General features: G+C 39.9%; 1 protein-coding gene across 1 annotated transcript in view; it reads right to left on the bottom strand.

Moving 5' to 3' along the window:
• LOC126267633 (odorant receptor 43a-like) overlaps positions 1-19,304 on the bottom strand; it is an 81,074-nt gene that overhangs the window by 3,587 nt on the left and 58,183 nt on the right. The window contains exon 4 of the mRNA XM_049972930.1: positions 7,927-8,082. Coding sequence (XP_049828887.1) covers positions 7,927-8,082 — 156 coding nt within the window. The remainder of the gene's footprint in view (positions 1-7,926; positions 8,083-19,304) is intronic.

A 19,304-nucleotide genomic window follows, 5' to 3' on the forward strand; every position in this document is an offset into this window, starting at 1 on the left:
AGACTCCAGGGTCTGACACAACACGGACTTTAACAGCTATTGAAAGACATTGTAGTAAAATTCATAACAAAATTTTACAGTGGTTACCTTTTTCGAGAAATAATATCAAATTCATAGGAAACGGTTGAGGTCACCGTATAGAAGAAGTGTGACGTTGTGGAACTGAAATGAGGCAATTCCTACTTTAAAAAAGAAGTGGCAGTATAGGGAACTGACAACAGGCAATTCTTACCGTGAAAAGAAGTGAGAGCATACAGCATTGACAATAGGCAATTTGTAGGCTTAATCAGAATAGATTTAGAAAGGGAAAATCAACGAAGGGCGCTAGAAACAGTGCCTAACGCTTCAGAGCCTCGATAGAGAAATACATCGAGAGATGTTCTAACATCTGTAATGATCTCGACGTCGAGACGATGTTAAATTCGAATCTACCTTTTTTTAAAAAATCGTTGTGGCATTTGATAACATGTGATTGCCCTCCTTGTTATCGAGATGCCGAAGGTTCCTCTTTTTATTGTCGATATGGTTGCTGTTCTGGCAGAAAAGTAAAACGAACTGGCCCTGAAGAATAGTTTTCGAAAGAATTAATCAAAAATGTTTCACAAAGCAGGAATGCACCTTATCCTGAACATAAAATTTATTGAACCTCGAAGGTTTGATTACTGAGTACCATACAGAGAGTTTGTTGCGTAAACATAGAAGGTTAAGCAAGGAACACAGAAAAACACCTTTCGTTAAGATTCGATTGTATATCTCATATAATTAAATATTTACGGCCTGCAATAGCATTAAATGTTCATTCTATATATGTAGAACTGTAGCAAAATATGCAAGTGTAAAAATAATTATTGTAAAACGATTTACAGACTATCCTTTTGGCTACAGCAGGATGAAATCGTTAGGAAATTGGTGTGCAGTGCTGAGAGACTTCAAGCTCATGGTGACTAGTGCAAGGAATGGCAACTAATCCTCGACTTAAGTGAATGAAATATAACGTGCGTAACCAGACGGAAAAAATCGATTTTAGTGGAGTTGGTGATCAGTCACTTACTCAGTCATAGCAGTCAAGCATAAAGTATCTATCTCGAGTGACTGAAGGTAGACTTAACATATAAATCTATTCTTGAGGAAAGCAGGTCACAAGATCACATTTATTGTGTTATCGACTCGCTTGATATATAGCCTATAGAACTGAATATTTTTGGCCTACAATCTTGGAAGGGCAAAAAAGAGATAAGATACAAATTAAGGCACTGCTCTATTTGTCGCTTTAATTATTGAATCACCCTCGTACTATTACTGTTATTTGTCAACTGAGTGAAAATAATAATTCAGTGCAAATTTGAAGCAATTCTACGCCTTAAGATTCCATGATTGGGTCATTTTTAAGATAGTGATTCCATCGGGCAATTAAAATTTGAGATTGGATCTTATGGGATGTGTGACGGAACCTGGGCAGTTCCATCATTCCGGTAAGATTTCACATTCACACACCGTGGGGCTTTGCAACCTTGCAGCCAGTAGCTGGCCTAAGACTCCAGGCAGCTGTGTGCTTACCATGGGGTAAAAATAAGCTGTCATGACGTCACAAACGTGAAGCCGATCCGGTGAAGATCCGCCATGTTAGCTACCCCAAAACATTCGCTTCTGCTGATTTGATTCCATGTAGTCATGCAGTGTTTTGAAAAAAAAAAATGACGGCTTGCGTCGCTTACGGGTGTACTAATCGTTCTGATTGTAGTCTAAAGTTTAAACAAATCACATTTCATTCGTAAGTGGACCTGTCTAAGCGCTATTTTCTTATATATACTTGAAATTCTGATGAACTGTAAAGTTTTACAGTATGGTTTTATTTCTGTGATTTGACTTTAGATTTCTATCAGTCCAACGCGAAGAGCTCTCTGGAGGTGAGCAATACAATTGGTTTTCATTGTTTGGTTGTTCCCAAGTAACTGAAAAGTCCTGGCAAGAAATATCTTGGAAATTTGCACTAATGTTTTAAAATGCAATACTTTAATGTAAAAGTAATGTAACTACATGTAGTTAATTAAATCTTCAGTCAAATGTGTAGAACACCTGTGACAGTGGTTAAATTATAAGTATCTAAAGGGTTACATATTTGTAAAACCAAAGTTCCCTATCTAAGTCCAGCCTATTTATGTTGTTGTTGTTGTTGTGGTCTACAGTCCTGAGACTGGTTTGATGCAGCTCTCCATGCTACTCTGTCCTGTGCAAGCTTCTTCATCTCCCAGTACCTACTGCAACATACATCCTTCTGAATCCGCTTAGTGTATTCATCTCTTGGTCTCCCTCTACGATTTTTACCCTCCACGCTGCCCTCCAGTACTAAATTGGTGATCCCTTGATGCCTCAGAACATGTCCTACCAACCGATCCTTTCTTCTGGTCAAGTTGTGGCACAAACTTCTCTTCTCCCCAATCCTATTCAATACCTCCTCATTAGTTATGTGATCTACCCATTTAATCTTTAACATTCTTCTGTAGCACCAAATTTCGAAAGCTTCTATTGTCTTCTAGTCTAAACTATTTATTGTCCACGTTTCACTTCCATACATGGCTACACTCCATACAAATAATTTCAGAATCGACTTCCTGACAAATCTATACTAGATGTTAACAAATTTCTCTTCTTCAGAAACGCTTGCCTTGCCATTGCCTATCTACATTTTACATCCTCTCTACTTCGACCATCGTCAGTTATTTTGCTCCCCAAATAGCAAAACTTCTTTACTACTTTAAGTGTCTCATTTCCTAATATAATTCCTTCAGCATCACCCGATTTAATTCGACTACATTCCATTATCTTCGTTTTGCTTTTGTTGATATTCATTTCATACCCTCCTTTAAAGACACTATCCATTCCGTTCAACTGCTCTTCCAAGTCCTTTGCTGTCTCTGACAGAATTACGATGTCATCGGCGGACCTCAAAGTTTTTATTTCTTCTCCATGGATTTTAATACCTACTTCGAATTTTTCTTTTGTTTCCTTTACTGCTTGCTCAATATACAGATTGAATAACATCGGGGAGAGACTACAACCCTGTCTCACTCTCTTCCCAACCACTGCTTCCCTTTCATGTCCCTCGACTATTATAACTGCCATCTGGTTTCTGTACAAATTGTAAATAGCCTTTCGCTCCATTTTACCCCTGCCACCTTTAGAATTTGAAAGAGAGTATTCCAGTCAACATTGTCAAAAGCTTTCTCTAAATGTACAAATGCTAGAAACGTAGGTTTTCCCTTCCTTAATCTAGCTTCTAATGTAAGTCGTAGCGTCAGTATTGCCTCACGTGTTCCAACATTTCTATGGAATCCAAACTGATCTTCCCCGAGGTCGGTTTCTACTAGTTTTCCATTCGTCTGTAAAGATTTCGCGTTAGTATTTTGCAGCTGTGACTTATTAAACTGATTGTTCGGTAATTTTCACATCTGTCAACACCTGCTTTCTTTGGGATTGGTATTATTATATTATTCTTGAAGTCTGAGGGTATTTCGCCTGTCTCATACATCTTGCTCACCAGATGGTAGAGTTTTGTCAGGACTGGCTCTCCCAAGGCCGTCAGTAGTTCTAATGGAATGTTGTCTACTCCGGGGGCCTTGTTTCGACTCAGGTCTTTCAGTGCTCTGTCAAACTCTTCACGCAGGATCTTATCTCCCATTTCATCTTCATCTACATCCTCTTCCATTTCCATAATATTGTCCTCAAGTACATCGCCCTTGTATAGACCCTCTATATACTCCTTCCACCTTTCTGCTTTCTCTTCTTTGCTTAGAACTGGGTTTCCATCTGAGCTCTTGATGTTCATACAAGTGGTTCTTGTATCTCCAAAGGTCTCTTTAATTTTCCTCTATGCAGTATCTATCTTACCCCTAATGAGATAAGCCTCTACATCCTTACATTTGTCCTCTAGCCATCCCTGCTTAGCCATTTTGCACTTCCTGTCGATCTCATTTTTGAGACGACTGTATTCCTTTATGCCTGCTCGTTTACTGCATTTCTATATTTTCTCCTTTCATCAATTAAATTCAATATTTTTTCTGTTACCCAAGGATTTCTACTAGCCCTTGTCTTTTTACCTACTTGATCCTCTGCTGCCTTCACTACTTCATCCCTCAAAGCTACCCATTCTTCTTCTACTGCATTTCTTTCCCCCATTCCTGTCAATTGCTCCCTTATGCTCTCCCTGAAACTCTGTACAACCTCTGGTTCTTTTAGTTTATCCATGTCCCATCTCCTTAAATTTCCACCTTTTTGCAGTTTCTTCAGTTTTAATCTACAGGTCATAACCAATAGATTGTGGTCAGAGTCCACATCTGCCCCTGAAATGTCTTACAATTTAAAACCTGGTTCCTAAATCTCTGTCTTACCGTTATGTAATCTATCTAATAGCTTTTAGTATCTCCAGGGTTCTTCCATGTATACAGCCTTCTTTTATGATTCTTGAACCAAGTGTTAGCTATTATTAAGTTGTGCTCTGTGCAAAATTCTACCAGGCGGCTTCCTCTTTCATTTCTTTGCCCCAGTCCATATTCACCTACTACGTTTCCTTCTCTCCCTTTTCCTACTACCGAATTACAGCCACCCATGACTATTAAATTTTCATCTCCCTTCACTATCTGAATAATTTCTTTTATTTGATCATACATTTCTTCAATTTCTTCGTCATCTGCAGAGCTAGTTGCCATATAAACTTGTACTACTGTAGTAGGTGTGGAAACTTGTACTACTGTAGTAGGTGTGGGCTTCGTATCTATCTTGGCCACAATAATGCGTTCACTGTGCTGTCTGTAGTAGCTTACCCGCATTCCTATTTTCCTATTCATTATTAAACATACTCCAGCATTACCCCTATTTAATTTTGTGTTTACAACTCTGTAGCCACCTGACCAGAAGTCTTGTTCCTCCTGCCACCTAACTTTACTAATTCCCACTATATCTAACTTCAATTTATCCATTTCCCTTTTTAAATTTTCTAGCCTACTTGCCCGATTAAGGGATCTGACATTCCACACTCCGATCCGTAGAACTCCAGTTTTCTTTCTCCTGATAACTGCATCCTTTGGGTAGTCCCCGCCCGGAGATCCGAATGGGGGACTATTTTACCTCCGGAATATTTTACCCAAGAGGATGCCATCATCATTTAATCATACAGTAAAGCTGCATGCCCTCGGGAAAAATTACGGCCGTAGTTTGCCCTTGCTTTCAGCCATTCGCAGTACCAGCACAGCAAGGCCGTTTTGGTTATTATTGCTAGGCCACATCAGTCAATCATCCAGACTGTTGCCCCTGCAACTACTGAAAAGGCTGCTGCCCCTCTTCAGGAACCACACGTTTGTCTGGCCACTCAACAGATACCCCTCCGTTGTGGTTGCACCTACGGCATGGCTATCTGTATCGCTGAGGCACGCAAGCCTCCCCACCAACGGCAAGGTCCATGGTTCATGGGGGGAGGAGGCTATTTATATCATTACATTAATCACTGTGTTGTCGTGTTACTCTGTAAATTCCTCATATTTGCCACACTGATGTCATTTGGTACGAACAATATAAAAACAAAGCTCATGTGTAAACTACAATGGGCCTGACAATCTTAAATTCCGTTCTTTTCCTTCGTAATTTAGCGGATCTTTCACTTTGTTGACACGACAGCTGGCTTGTTTATATCATCCCTGCATACATCTATGGGACACCAAAGAAAATAAGGTAAGTTTCTTGCAAACTTGAACATTTAAGATTTGCATTTGACTTGAATATGCAACGAATACAAACAGGTGCCTCTAAACAATCAGTCATTGCTTTTGGAGTTCTGGCTTTATCAATTATCGACACAAACACAATGAAAGTGAATAGAAATGGATTACGAAAGCACGCTTTTCATGGCATATACTTCTCGGTAATTCGAAATGTATAAACAAGAAGGAATTACAGTACTGAGGCCAAAAGCGTCATATTTTCGTGTCGTATTACTCCCACTTGGATGAGTATCAAGAACTCAGATGGAAACCCAGTTCTAAGCAAAGAAGGGAAAGCAGAAAGGTGGAAGGAGTATATAGAGCGTCCACACAAGGGCGATCTACTTGAGGACAATATAATGGAAGAGGATGTAGATGAAGATTAAATGGGAGATATGATACTGCGTGAAGAGTTTGAAAGAGCTTTGAAAGGCCTGAGTCGAAACAAGACCCCGGGAGTAGACAACATTCCATTAGAAATACTGACAGCCTTGGGAGAGCCAGTTTCGACAATACCATCTGGTGAGCAAGATATATGAGACAGGCGAAATACCCTCAGACTTCAAGAAGAATATATTAATTCCAATCCCAAAGATAGCAGGTGTTGACAGATGCTAAAATTACCGAACTATCAGTTTAATAAGTCACGGCTGCAAAATACTAACGCGAATTCTATACAGACGAATGGAAAAACTAGTAGAATCCGACATCGGGGAAGATCAGTTTGGATTCCGTAGAAATATTGGAACACGTGAGGCAATACTGACCCTACGACATATCTTAGAAGAAAGATTAAGGAAACGTAAACTTAACGTATCTAGCATTTATAGACTTAGAGAAAGCTTTTGACAATGTTGACTGGAATACTCTCTTTCAAATTCTGAAGGTGGAAGGAGTCAAATACGGGGAGCGAAAGGCTATTTACAATTTGTACAGAAACCAGATGGCAGTTACAAGAGTCGAGGGACACGAATGAGAAGCAGTGGTTGGGAAGGGAGTGAGACAGGGTTGTAGCCTGTCCCCGATGTTATTCAATCTATATATTGAGCAAGCAGCGAAGGAAACAAAAGAAAAATTCGGAGTAGGTATTAAAATCCATGGAGAAGAAATAAAAACTTTGAGGTTTGCCGATGACGTTGTAATTCTCTCAGAGACAGCAAAGGACTTGGAAGAGCAGTTGAACGGAATGGATAGTGTCTGGAAAGGAGGATGTAAGATGAACATCAACAAAAGCAAAACGAGGATAATGGAATTTAGTCGAATTAAGTCGGGTGATGTTGAGGGAATTAGATTTTGAAATGAGACACTTAAAGTAGTAACGGAGTTTTGCTATCTAGGGAGCAAAATAACTGATGATTGTCTAAGTAGAGAGGATATAAAATGTATATTGGCAATGACAAGGAAAGCGTTTCTGAAGAAGAGAAACTTGTTAACATCGAGTATAGATTTAAGTGTCAGGAAGTCGTTTCTGAAGGTATTTGTATGGAGTTTAGCCATGTATGGAAGTGAAACGTGGACAGTAAATACTTTAGACATGAAGAGAACAGAAGCTTTCGAAATGTGGTGCTACTGAAGAGCGCTGAAGATCTGATGGGTAGATCACATAACTAATGAGGAGGTATTGAACAGAACTGGGGAGAAGAGAAATTTGTGGCACAACTTGATTAGAAGAAGGGATCGGTTGGTAGGACATATTCTGAGCCATCAAGGGATCACCAATTTAGTATTGGAAGGCAGCGTGGAGGGTAAAAATCGTAGAGGGAGACAAAGAAATGAATACACTAAACAGATTCAGATGGATTTAGGTTGCGGTAGTTACTGGGAGATGAAGAAGCTTGCACGGGATAGAGTAGCATGGATAGCTGCATCAAACCAGTCTCAGTACTGAAGACCACAACAACATTACTGTATCGAATACGCATTTAATACCAGGAAAACGTTTGAAGTTGCGTTCCTTATGCTGTGTTGTTCACTAAAACAGTGTAACATTTGCTGTGTAAAACAACTGTCACGTGCACACGACAGAAATAACGAACAAGAAGCAATTGTAAACACTCGTCTGCTAATGTTTTGGGAGATCCAAGATGGCGGCAGGTTACGTCCGCTGGCTTAAAAAACGTGCAGCTTACGTCTGCAGCGCCATCTCCCCTTATTCTACCTCCACGGTGCTTACCGACAGGAAGGTGGCCCTGTTGATGGGGAACATGAGGCCGGCGGTGAGCACCAGTGGCCTCTGCGCTCGGCACATCACCAGCAGAAGGGACCGCTGCAGCCGGCAGCCGCTCTCGGGCCACGCACAGCAGTACACCGCACTCGACACTGCCTCCCCCTGCGTACACGAAGCATAACGTGTAAACAGTCGGAAACACGAAGCTCTAGGCAATGCCTCATTAACTGTCCAACACACCAAGTCCATGGTAGGCGTTTAAAACCCTTCACAGTTACATTCAATAACGAATATATTAAATAGGTCGTATAGTATGTATTTGTGATAAACTATTGCATCCACAGTTACATCCACAGGGTGTCCGAAAAGTCTTTCCCTGATTACATAAAATGATAACACAGGCTAGAAGTAAGATACAAATTGTTTACAAACTATCACAGTTTTTCCACACATCAGTAAACTTCCACATGAGCACCCTTGGTAGCACGTAGCACATCTAGGCGATATTCAATTTCCGTCCACACATTAGGCAACATCACTGGAGGGATCGATTCAACGACTGTGGTTATCCGTTGCCGCAGGTTTTCAAGATCTGGTACACGTGTTCGGTAGACCTCGTCCTTGACATAACCCCATAAAAAGAAGTTTAATGGGGTTATGTCAGGAGAGCGTGGAGGCCAAACCGTTGGCCCATCACGACGAATCCATCGCCCAGGAAAGGTCATATCGAGGTAGCCATGGGCGTCCAAACGCCAATGAGGCGGTGCACCGTCTTGCTGAAACAAGACATCGGGTTGATACTGAAGCAGCTGAGGAACAGCATACAGTTGCAACATGTCCAGATACACTGCAGATGTTGCCTCTGTGAAGAAGAATGGCCAGATAATTCGATCGTGCGAGCACCAAACATTCACCTTTGGACTGCCTCTGGTGCACTCCATGACCTCCCCAGGGGTTTGTGAACCCCAAATGCGCACATTATGAGGATTCACTACTCCACTGACAAAAAAGGTTGCTTCGTCGGGAAAGGCAATTCGTCTGAGATAACCATCATCGTCCTCAATACGTGATAGCATTTCGACCGCAAAGTCATATCGACGTGTACTGTCATTGGGCAACAATGGAAGTGGAATTTTACTGATGTGTGAAAAAAACTTCGATAGTTTGTAAACAATTAGACACCAGTTCCATATTTGTATCTTACTTCTAGCCTGAGTTATCAATTTATGTAATTAGGGAAAGACTTTTCGGACCCACTGTACATCTACATGATTGCTCTCCAGTTCAGTGCCCGGCAAAGGATTCATCGAACAATCTTCAGACCATTTCTCTACCGTTTCACTGTCGAGCGGGAAGAACGAACTCTTAATTATTTCCCTGTGAGTTCTGATTTCTCTTGGTTTATTATGATGATAGATTCTCCTTATGTAGGGTGGCGTCAATAAAATGTTGCCGCACTCGGAGGACAAAAATTCTTACTGTAATTTAGTGAAAAGATCTCGGTGTGCCGAAAAATGCTTGTGTTTTAATGATTGCCACTCCATCTTGCGTACCATATCGGTGAAACTCTCTCCCCTATTTTGCGGTAATACTTGCCTTTTTTTAAAACTTTTCCGAGGTTCTCCGTCATTCCTATTTGTTACGAACACCACAATGCAGAGTAGTACTCCATAAGAGGACAGACAGTGTAGTCTCTTTAGCAAACCTGTACGTCTTCTAAGTGTTCCAGTTTAAGTTGTAGGTCACTGTAATTCCTAAGTATTTAGTTGAATTGACAGCTTTCAGATATGTGTAATTTTTTGTAACCGAGATTTAACGGATATCTTTTGGCACTCACGTGGATGAGCTCACACATTTCGTTATTTAAAAGTCATTTGACACTTTTCTCATTCTACTGATATCTTGTCTCAATCATTTTGCAATTGTTTTGTCCTTCTGGTGACATTACATGACGGTAAATGACCGCATTACCAATAAACAATTTAAGAGGGCTGCTGAGACTGTCTCATAAATCATTTAAGTAGGCAGGAACAACAAAGCAGTTATGAAGCTTTTTTAGGGAACAAAAGATATCACTTTTGCTTCAATCGATGGTTTTCGTCGTTTATTACCAAATGTGACCTTCCTGACAGGAAATCACGAGTTCACTCACGCAACTGAAGTGATACTCCAGAGACAGTTTGATTGGAAGCTGGTTGTGAGAGACGGTGTTAAAAGCCGCCTGGGAACCTAGAAATAAGGAATCAGTTTGAGATTCCCTATCAATAGCACTCATTACTTAGTTTGAATAAAGAGCTAGTTGTGTTTCATAGGAACGATATTTTCTGAACTCCGGATGATTATCTCAGTAGAGCGTTTTCTTCGAGATATTTCACAGTTTTCGAAAGCAATACATATGTTCCAAAATCCTACTGCAAATCGACGTCAGTGATATGCTTCTATAATTCAGCGGGTTATTCCTATTTTCTGTCTTTAGTATTGGTGTGATCTGTGCCACTTTCCAGTTTTCACGTACGGATCTTCTGTCATGCGATCTCTTGTATCTTGTTGCTAACTATGGAGATCAGTTAGTACAAAAGGAACCTAATCTATGTACAGTCTGGACTGGAAGTCTTATCTTTATCAATTATCAGAGAGACACACTAGAGAATTAATACAATTTGTATTTGAAGTGGAATATTGAAGAAAATTAATGGGATAGCGCGCAACATGAGTGGTTTACAAAGGAATGCTGAAATCCTTTTTTATTGATCTCAACATTATTTTCGTTGTCTCAACTATCGTGAGGCACAGTTTGAATGATTAATTTATTTGCTTACGTTCTGCTTTAGATTTAGAAATGTGTGATAGCAGACTCTTGTTGTGATTTGTTAATTTGACTGCCTTCTTTGTTTTATGACAAATCAACAAAACTCTGCACTCTGGTTTTTTTGAATTGTATGTAGAATGTTTCCGGCGGAGACGGATATACAGTAAGAGGTATTCTAAAAGGAAAATGTCAAACATATGTTCATTTTTCGACAGTTTTTCTTTAATAGACGAAATAACTTGATGCTGATGGACCTGCAATATGATCTGTGTCAAAGAGTATATACTTCATTATTTTCAAATAGCAAAAAATAAAATGAAGTTATAGATCTGATAGATATTGCTGTGGGACGTCGTTGTAGTCATGCAAATGATGATAATGAGAAGTTGTGTCATGAAGATAACCAGGATCCTGTGTTATGAAGGAAGAAGAATCCATTATATTCACAGTCATTTCAAATATGAGAATGCAAATTGTGAAAGCTTGTCTAATTTTGACCATAATTATTTACAATCTATTAGAAAGCTCCTGTGTTCATAATACATCAAATACCTGTCATCCTTGTGCTTAGTTACAGCAATTTGATATTTCACTCCCACTAACATGGCCAGCTGCTCATAAGATTAAATTGATATGTGGTTATTTGGGAGATAAGCATACCGTGCAAAGCGTTTTATGGTTAGGAATTGTGAATTTTATGAGTAGTTTAGACATTTGTTCTTATTTGCATATTGGTCTGAGGCAGCACAACGCAGAGTCCAACAAAGTATTCTAATCATGCAAAATTTCAATAATTCCGTTGCGAATAAAACTGCATTTTTCCTCGAACATATGTATCTGAAAAGTCAACTTGTGTACAGCCTCTACCGTCCTGTTGATTCGCTTTTGTCTTAAAAAACATCCTTCACATTTACAACGAATTATTCATGCTGACCGTGTTAAAGATGATTTAAAAGAATTTCATACTGCAAGAGTTGGAATATGATAGCAGTGATGAGAGTAGTCATTGAAGGAATGATAGTCAGTTGTCTTATCCTCATCTCAGGCCACAAAAGAGTCATAATTAAGATCCTAATTCACGTCACTATGGATGTGAAAATGGTCGAGATATCAGCATGACATGCCTGATCGTATGAGATAACAGTTTTAGAAGAGGCAGAGATGGCTGGAATGGTAGACAATTTTGTCATAATCGAGGTAATAATGGAAATGTCAGAGGTGGTCACTGGAATGATAGAAATTCACGTCCGTATACTACGAAGATGCGATATACTGACCCATGGAACGACGTGTGTGCAGAGAGCCTTCAACCATGTGGTTGACAAATGCTGTCCACACCTAACTTCGCTGCTGAAAATATGACAAACAGCAGCTATGAACAAGTGAACATGCTGAATTTTGAAGATCTGAATGGTTCAAATGGCTCTGAGCACTATGGGACTCAACGTCTGAGGTCATTAGTCCCCTAGAACTTACAACTACTTAAATTTAACTAACCTAAGGACATCACACACATCAATGCCCGAGGCAGGATTCGAACCTGCGACCGTAGCGGTCTCGCGGTTCCAGACTGCAGCGCCTGAAGACCTGAGAGAACTTTTGCTTACTGAGGGTCAGAAAAATGCAAATTATTTGCTGAGTCCAGTGCTTCGAATATGTGTTAACTGAATTATTTTGTCTTGTGTTCTGGATATGAGTAGCTCGGTTTCTGTGTAAGTAGATGAGCATTACAGAAGTGTAAAGGTGACCGGTTCTTCATTTAAGGTAACTAAGCTGAAAGGGGCAATTGTTGGAAAAGTGTACAGGTGGAGAGGCATATGGGTACTGAATTTCGTTGTTAGGCGTGAAGACAATGCTAAGTGCAAGAGATAATTTTTTTTCTTTTCTTTCACTTCTGATTACCCTATGCATATATCTTTGGTGCGCCAATCCATTCTTTTTTTTTATCCTGTAGTGTGAAATATATCTTGCTTTATTTATGTTACAATATGAAGCTGTTACTAATACGTTTACTCTTATTTTCGAGTATGAAAAATTTCAGTTTTTCTTGATCTTCTTTGGTATACATATTTTCAAATGCAACATATAAAGTTAAATGTGATGTGTAAAACTATGGTGCAAGAGTGATATCGATAGCTGCAGTCGAACACACAGTCAGTGTGTCTGCAGTGGGAAGTGAGCACGTGTATGTGTGTAACGTGTCAGTACTGCAGCCGATAAAAATGACACACAGAATATACTGCGGAGCTGTTATGTTTCGGATGCGGTTTGACTAGATATTGACGTGAACTTTATGAAAGAAAATGTTAAACTTTTTGAATACTGCGTGCTTCGTTGTGTTACAAATTGATGTGACGATGCACACGTGAGTGGACTTTGATTGTCGTCATTACAACCAAATTGTTTTGCAGCGAAGCGAGCTGCAGAATCTAATGTACTTTTCAAGGGTCTTGTTCCGCTTGCTACAGAATGGATTTCCGCTCGCATTTAATTGTTAACCGTCGCTACAGAAACCATTGAACTGTTAACTACATGTGAAACTGGTTTGCCAAACTGCAAATTCGCAAACATATTCGCTTGCTGAAAAGCGGATGAACTAACTTCTCGATTGGCGAGTTAAAGTGAATTTTTCACTGTTTCAATCCGTGTGCCATGTTGTGAAAAATTGTAGAGTGTGTGTCAAAAACGTTATTGGTGCGCAGTTTCAGATTGTAATCCAAACAGCATCAATAATTGCTACCGACCAACATATGCTGAAAGGGAAATGGAAGGATAGCACTGTCACCGAATGGATCACGTACCAGGTAAGAAGACGGGTACATTTAATCGCCGAGGATCTGATTTAATTACACTAACGACTTCACTTATCAACGCCTCTGCACTAATATGCTACAACGCAAAGTTTTGTGTCTACGAAGACTCAGAAATCAGTTTAAAAACTTTACATTGTAGTTTCTTTCCTTTTGCGACGCACTTTTCCCCACCATTACTCTTTCTATAAACAAATGTATTTTACAGCGAGGGTATTCATGAGTTGCTCACATTGTTTATCTTGTTATTAGTCATCGTCGTTAATATTTATCATCTCTGATTTTTATTTTGGAAATTACTGTCCGTATTTTACGTGTCTTTCGGACGGGTATGATTTTATATGAGTATGAGGGAGTATGTTTACGCATTTAACAACGGTACATGATAAATTACGAGATTTGCGTCGTCCGGCATTAGCTTGCAGGTTCTAACCAATGGAACCAAAGATGCTCGCTTTCATTTGGAGAAGGCGTGAAATCGGTGGATACTTTAAATTTGACAGTTGACCAACTACGAAAATTAACTCTTACAGTCTACAGATCGTCATATTACTGCATGACCGTATACGACTTATTTGCTTTTCGCAGTAATAATTGAGCAATAGTACAAACTATTCTGCTATTGTTTGCGAAGTGATTATAGGATTTTGCTATATTTATGCTTTTTGGGGTTGATTACCAGATTCTGATATAGTTCACTTCAATAACTTCGTTAGTGAAACGGGTTATTTTGAGTCTAAATAATCAAAATGCAGTTCATTACATTTTCCCAGGTTAAATGTTCATATAAATTCACAGGCAAAAGTTCTCAAAGTAGATCTCTTAGAACAGGTTTCTTTATATACAGGGTGTCCCAGCTATCTTGTCCACCTAAAATATCTCTGGAACAATAACAGCTATTGGAAAACGACTTTCACCGGTATCAATGTAGGGCTGGGGCCCATGAATGTACATATTTGGAAACATTCTAAAACGAAAGCATATGTGTTTTTTAACACAAACTTATGTTTTTTTTTAAATGGACCTCCCATATTTTTTCTTCAGCAATCCTTAGCATGACAAAGCACATACACAATGGCGTTGATTGCATCGCAATATTCCCATTACATCCCGAGATATTGAGACGCAAAGTTGACGCTTGAAACACCCGACATGCGCTGCTAGCGCACGTCCTGAGGCTCAGGCGTGAACCCCATGCTGCCCGTAATCGCGATGTGATTGACATGCGTAATCACACTTCCATACTTACCAAGAGGTCCGAAACGAATAATACGGTCTGCTGCCATCCTGCATTAACGTCGTACATTCCAGCAGGTATTTATCCCATAGGCAAGGGGTGATGCGGTTCTGTAACATATCTGTGTACCGCAACGTTAGTCACAAAGTTAACTTCGCTTATCGTTAATCCGTTACTAAAAAGGCAATGCCGATCAACGTTAAAACTTTACTTTACTGTAGATCTAGCGAAACTGACAGTTAATCATTCATCCGTAATAGAAAATTCATGTTGATGGTTTTAGTGAAACGAACAAGTGGAATAAAAGTTTTACCGTTGTTTGGGTAAAAATGTTTTGATTTGGGAAGTTCAGGTAGGAGATAGAAGATGAATGTAAACATGTTTAACCAATTAATTTTATTATCACATAATTATCAATGTTATGTGTATCTAATGCGTTAAATGACAAATTGTTGCAAACAAATGTTTCTTAACATCACTGGGTAAAATGGCCCTTTGTAGAAACTTCCACTGTGATACCAGCACTACATACTAAACATAGCGTCCACATCTCATGCTCAAAGTGATGCCCATTGGCTTGCATACATAGGGTCACTCTACGGATGAAGGATGCCCTACTTCGTGCTACTGTTTCCTCTTTGATGGCTGTACAAGTATCAATAATGCGTTGCTTCATCTCCTCTGGTGTTGTTGGTTCATGTTGGTAAACAGCATCCTTCACTGCTCCCCAAAGAAAATAATCCGGCGGTGTCAGGTCCGGAGATCGGGCAGGCCACCTAACTGAGCCTCCTCGTCCAATCCACCTACCAGGGAACTTACGGTTCAGAAGTCGTCGTGCTCGTAAGGCGTTATGTGCAGGGCATCCGTCATGCTGATACGACATGACCATTCTCCGGTTCAGAGGTACGGTGTCCAAGAGAACAGGAAGATTGTGTAGTATAAATCTGGAGTATTGTCTGCCATTTTGGATGCCATTTATAAAGAAAGGTCCGATAATGGTATCTCCAATAATCCCACACCAAACATTAACTTTCCACGGACGTTGATGCTCTACCTGACGGAGCCATTTTGGACTGTCTGCGGACCAATAATGCATATTCCTCATATTGACAATTCCTTTGTTGGAGAATGATGCCTCGTCGGTAAAGAGAACATCTGCAAAAAAATTTGGATTAGTCAGAAGTTTTATCTGAGCCCACCGACAAAATGTTACCCTATTGCGGAAGTCATTTCCATGAAGATCCTGGTGTAAATGAACATGGTAAGGATGAAATTTATGACGTTTAAGAATACGCTGTGCACTTGATTTCGACACACCAACTTCACGTTCAATTTGATGTGTGCTGATTTGAGGATTCACAGCTATGGTAGCGAGCACTGCAACTTCAGCACGTTCATCTGTGCGTCTTCTAGGACGATGTCGAGGTCTTGAATTTAAGCTTCCCGTTTCAGGTAGACGAGATGTGAGACGAAGAAACATCCAGTGAAAAGGTGATGGCTTGTCAGGGAATCGTCTTCTGTACAGTCGTTCTGCCTGAACAGCACCTACAACAGGGTACAGTACAGGTGTGTAGAGTAGGGTAGAAAACAGACATATTACTTTAATAATCAAAATGTTCGCTAACAGTACTATCAACAAACAAGCAATCTTATAACGTATTTCCCGTCAACGTACATTCTCCATAGATCAGCAGCATTTCTACCATATCGTCATGTGTGTACATTATACTGTACAGTATAAGTTCCACAACACAACGTTTATTCACAATGTGTACTACCTGCGTGCCGTCACTAGATTACTCTGATGCACGACTTCACTGGCAAGCGGTGTACTGCACGCCAAAGCAACAACAAATGGGATGCTCGGAGGGTGGTGGAGTACAGGAGTTTGCATGGGTCGCAAATCATAAACTCGGCGAAGTGGTAACTGTGGCATTATTGGGAACTACGTTGGACACTTGACTAGGTAGAGCCAGGCCCTGCGCGACAGGCACAATGGTTCATATAACGCATTAGATAAACCTTATTTTGGGTGTGCAGGATAAATAAGACAACCTAACGGGTGTACACCGATCGGTACTGATTCATATTGTGTACGTAGATACGTAAAACGTGGAAGAGGGAAACCATTATTTGCTTATGAGAGTTGATGGCAGCAGACCGTATTATTCGTTTCAGACCCCTTGATAAGTCTGGAGGTGTGATTACACATGTCAATCACATCGCGATTACGGGCAGCATGGGGTTCACGCCTGAGCCTCAGGACGTGCGCTAGCAGCGCATGTCAGGTGTTTCAAGCGTCAACTTCGCGTCTCAATATCTCGGGATGTAATGGGAATATTGCGATGCAATCAACGCCATTGTGTATGTGCTTTGTCATGCTAAGGATTGCCGAAGAAAAATATAGGAGGTCCATTTAAAAAAAACATAAGTTTGTGTTAAAAAACATATATGATTTCGTTTTAGAATGTTTCCATATTTTAGTTGCTGTTCAAATGGCTCTAAGCACTATGGGACTTAACACCTGAGGTCATCATCTTCCTAGACTTAGAACTAATTAGACCTAACTAACCTATGGACATCACACACACCCATCCCCAAGGCAAGATTCGAACCTGCGACTGTAGCAGCAGCGCGGTTCCAGAATGGAGCGCCTAGAATCGCTAGGCCACAGCGTCTGGCTAAGATGCTGTGGATCTGACTTCCACCACTCACGTCACTGAGGAAAGCTACTAGTCAGTTAGTTGCATGAGCATTTCTGAGTCACTTTCTAAGTGAAGTTGTTCATGTTAATGAGATAACCAAAGTAAATTTGACGATGTTGATAAAGTAAAAGAGTTAGTTTGAAGCTGTAAATGAACTGCCTGTGCTGGTGTAAGCCACCAGTATTTAGATCGCCACCGCGGACTGGAGAGCCAGTCTGCTGCACCGAGTGAGTTCCAGTCTGCCATCCCCGAGTCACCGAGATGGACTTGCAGTTACAGCCTCTAGCTAGAATCAGGCAGCACATAACGAGCAGAATAGTGCTCATCTTGGGCTTATACTTCACCAGCAGAGAGGCTAGCATGGACCATTGCAGAGAGCTTGTATCACAATGACTTTTAACCCAGTTTACATATGCATGCAGTTTGTGTTATGGAAGGAGGATACTGGTCACCAAGCAGAATCCTCGCCTTGCTCCCTTGGTACAAGTCTGTAGAGACAACGAGACAACATAAAACTGGCAACTGATTTGAAGTCTTTACCTCCGGTTTTAGTACTGAACAGTCAGCTTTCATTGGGTAAGATATGGTCAAAATAGTATATGGCTATAAGTGTTAATAAGATCACATAACCGATCCAGCAAATGGTACATAATTGTACACAATTTTTCCTGTGTGGTTTTAATCGTGTGGAATGAAAAACGTGGTATAGCCAAACGCAGTTGCGGTTGAGACACTTAAAATAAGGGGTGTAAAGGAATACGTCATATACATCACATCAAGAAGCTGAGGCAGTAGCAGAGTTATAAAGAATGATAATTTGCCTTAAATGAAAAGTTTTGAATTTCATTTATTCCCACATGAATTTTGAATAATGTTTTTTGATATTCACATAGCATTAAGTCCAAAGCCCATATAAACATTGTAAATGCCATGGGTGTGTAATCGAATGAGAATTTTTGTAGAAACTTAAGAAAGTGTTGGAAATGAAACTAGGATGGAAATAAAGATGGTAAGATGTGGAACTTAGACGACGCCAAGGGTGAAGTATAATTAAACATGCAAGTAAATGAACCAGAGAGAGAGAGAGAGAGAGAGAGAGAGAGAGAGAGAGAGGTGGGGGGAGGGGGGCAGAGAGAGAGAGAGAGATAAGTATGACAATGATTTATTATGTACTAGGCAGTATGTATGTGCATGTATACGATTTTGTCATTTTGTATGTAAAATTTATATTTTTCTCAATGAATACTGTGCTGTGACTTGTTTTTTAATAATACATTACAGAAGAAAATGCTTGTACTAATTACCGATGATTTCTGGGAACAGAGAAAAGCTGCAGGACACAATGACAGCTGTAAAAATGTATTCTGATCCAACTTTTGTTATAAGTGAAATGGTAGGTTAAAAGGAGAGTGTATACAATCCAGGCTAGATCTTATCAACTTTTGCGGTAACATCAGGTTTGACTAACATTTCATATCATTCTACAGGCAGACAGCATATTCATGAGGACAATAGGCATCCAATGAATTATAACAAGTAGTTTGCAGTTGGTGTTGGAATTAGATAACAGTAGACGATTTGGTATTTTTGTAACATTGAAGTAATTGTGATTTATTTAAAATTTGTTTGGTAGTAATGAGCAATGTCTCGTGGTTACAGGATAGTTCATCATCTCATGGATCCTTGAATTAACCATTTGTGACATAATCTGTTTTGCGTACCTTGATGCTTTGTGCCTATCATGAATGTTGTTTATTTTGTTTCAATGTGAGAATTATCTTATGATATTCATTACCTAGGTTATTAGTGTAAACAATGAATGG

This window comes from Schistocerca gregaria, chromosome 4 (genome assembly GCF_023897955.1).
Source record: "Schistocerca gregaria isolate iqSchGreg1 chromosome 4, iqSchGreg1.2, whole genome shotgun sequence".
NCBI lineage: Eukaryota > Metazoa > Arthropoda > Insecta > Orthoptera > Acrididae > Schistocerca > Schistocerca gregaria.